Raw genomic sequence first — 1,015 nt, 5'->3', positions numbered from 1 at the left:
GTGAACTTTTGCCTAAAACTGCGACAGATTTCCCAACCCCTGACACACCATCCCAGGCATGACCCTACTCTCCAATTTGCAGGAGGGAAATAGAGAACGATGGTCGAAGTTTCAGCGTCCAAACATCGCCACCTCTCTCTGTCCCCTTTATGATCCAGCCCTTCTCCGCCGGGTTGCCCAAGCTGCTGGGGGGAAATTTTGCCAAAGAGGAACAACACATCGGAGTTGCGATCACGCAGTGGCCCCCCTAAGCCTACCCTTCATTTCCCGTTCCACTTCCCAGCCCCTGCCGGACACTTGGATTATCCGCAGGCAAAAAGGAAACAACGTGCACGAAGCACCCGACCCTTTTCATACACCCCACCTGGGTCAAGGCCTGTGCAACTCCGGGGTGGGGACAAGTTGCCCCCAGGTGGGTAAAAGTTGTCAAAACTCCACGCTGCCACACACGCAAGCGCGCGCACACACACGCACCCTGGGGTGTGACACACACGGCGGACCCCTGGGGTGTGACGGCACGTGGCTGAGCGTGAGTGTGAGCGCGCGGGTGAGAAGATGAGGAGGTGCGTGCGCGCCCGGCGTTAACCCCTTACCTTCCAGCAGCACTTCCTTGCCCGCGCGCTTCAGCGCCTGCACCGCCTCGTCGTGGGTGGCGTCCCGCAGGTCGGCCCCGTTCACCGAGAGGATGGCGTCGCCCACGTACAGGGCTTGGGTCTGGTCGGCCGCCAGCCCCTTGAAGATCTTGCTGATAAGGATGGGCATCTTGTTCTCCTTGCCCCCCTTGATGCTGATGCCCAGCCCGCCCAGCTCCTGCTTCAGCACCTTCACGCCGCGCTTCTGGTTCGAGATGGACTCGGGCACTTGTTCGGGCAGGTCGGTGAAGGCGGTGCGGACCCCGGCGGGCGAGTCCGGGGGCTGCGCGCCGCCCGCACCCGGGTGCCCGGCCCCGGCGCCCCTGCAGAATGAGCCATTGGTGGCGGTCCCGAGGCCGTTGTACGCCGCAGCGCCCTCCTCG

The 1,015-nt window shown here is 63.2% G+C and overlaps 1 protein-coding gene across 1 annotated transcript in view; it reads right to left on the bottom strand.

Annotated features, from left to right (window-relative positions):
* Positions 1–593: 593 nt before the first annotated feature.
* LOC103609932 (beta-1-syntrophin-like) overlaps positions 594–1,015 on the bottom strand; it is a gene marked incomplete at its 3' end in the record, with an annotated part of 2,337 nt that continues 1,915 nt past the window's right edge. Inside the window, exon 2 of the mRNA XM_008594189.1 lies at positions 594–1,011. Coding sequence (XP_008592411.1) covers positions 594–1,011 — 418 coding nt within the window. The remainder of the gene's footprint in view (positions 1,012–1,015) is intronic.

The sequence above is a fragment of the Galeopterus variegatus genome, unplaced genomic scaffold, assembly GCF_000696425.1.
Source record: "Galeopterus variegatus unplaced genomic scaffold, G_variegatus-3.0.2 Scaffold10321, whole genome shotgun sequence".
Classification (NCBI taxonomy): Eukaryota; Metazoa; Chordata; class Mammalia; order Dermoptera; family Cynocephalidae; genus Galeopterus; species Galeopterus variegatus.
The sequence above is the reverse complement of the archived record's forward strand: the minus strand, read 5'-3'. Positions and strand labels throughout refer to the sequence as shown.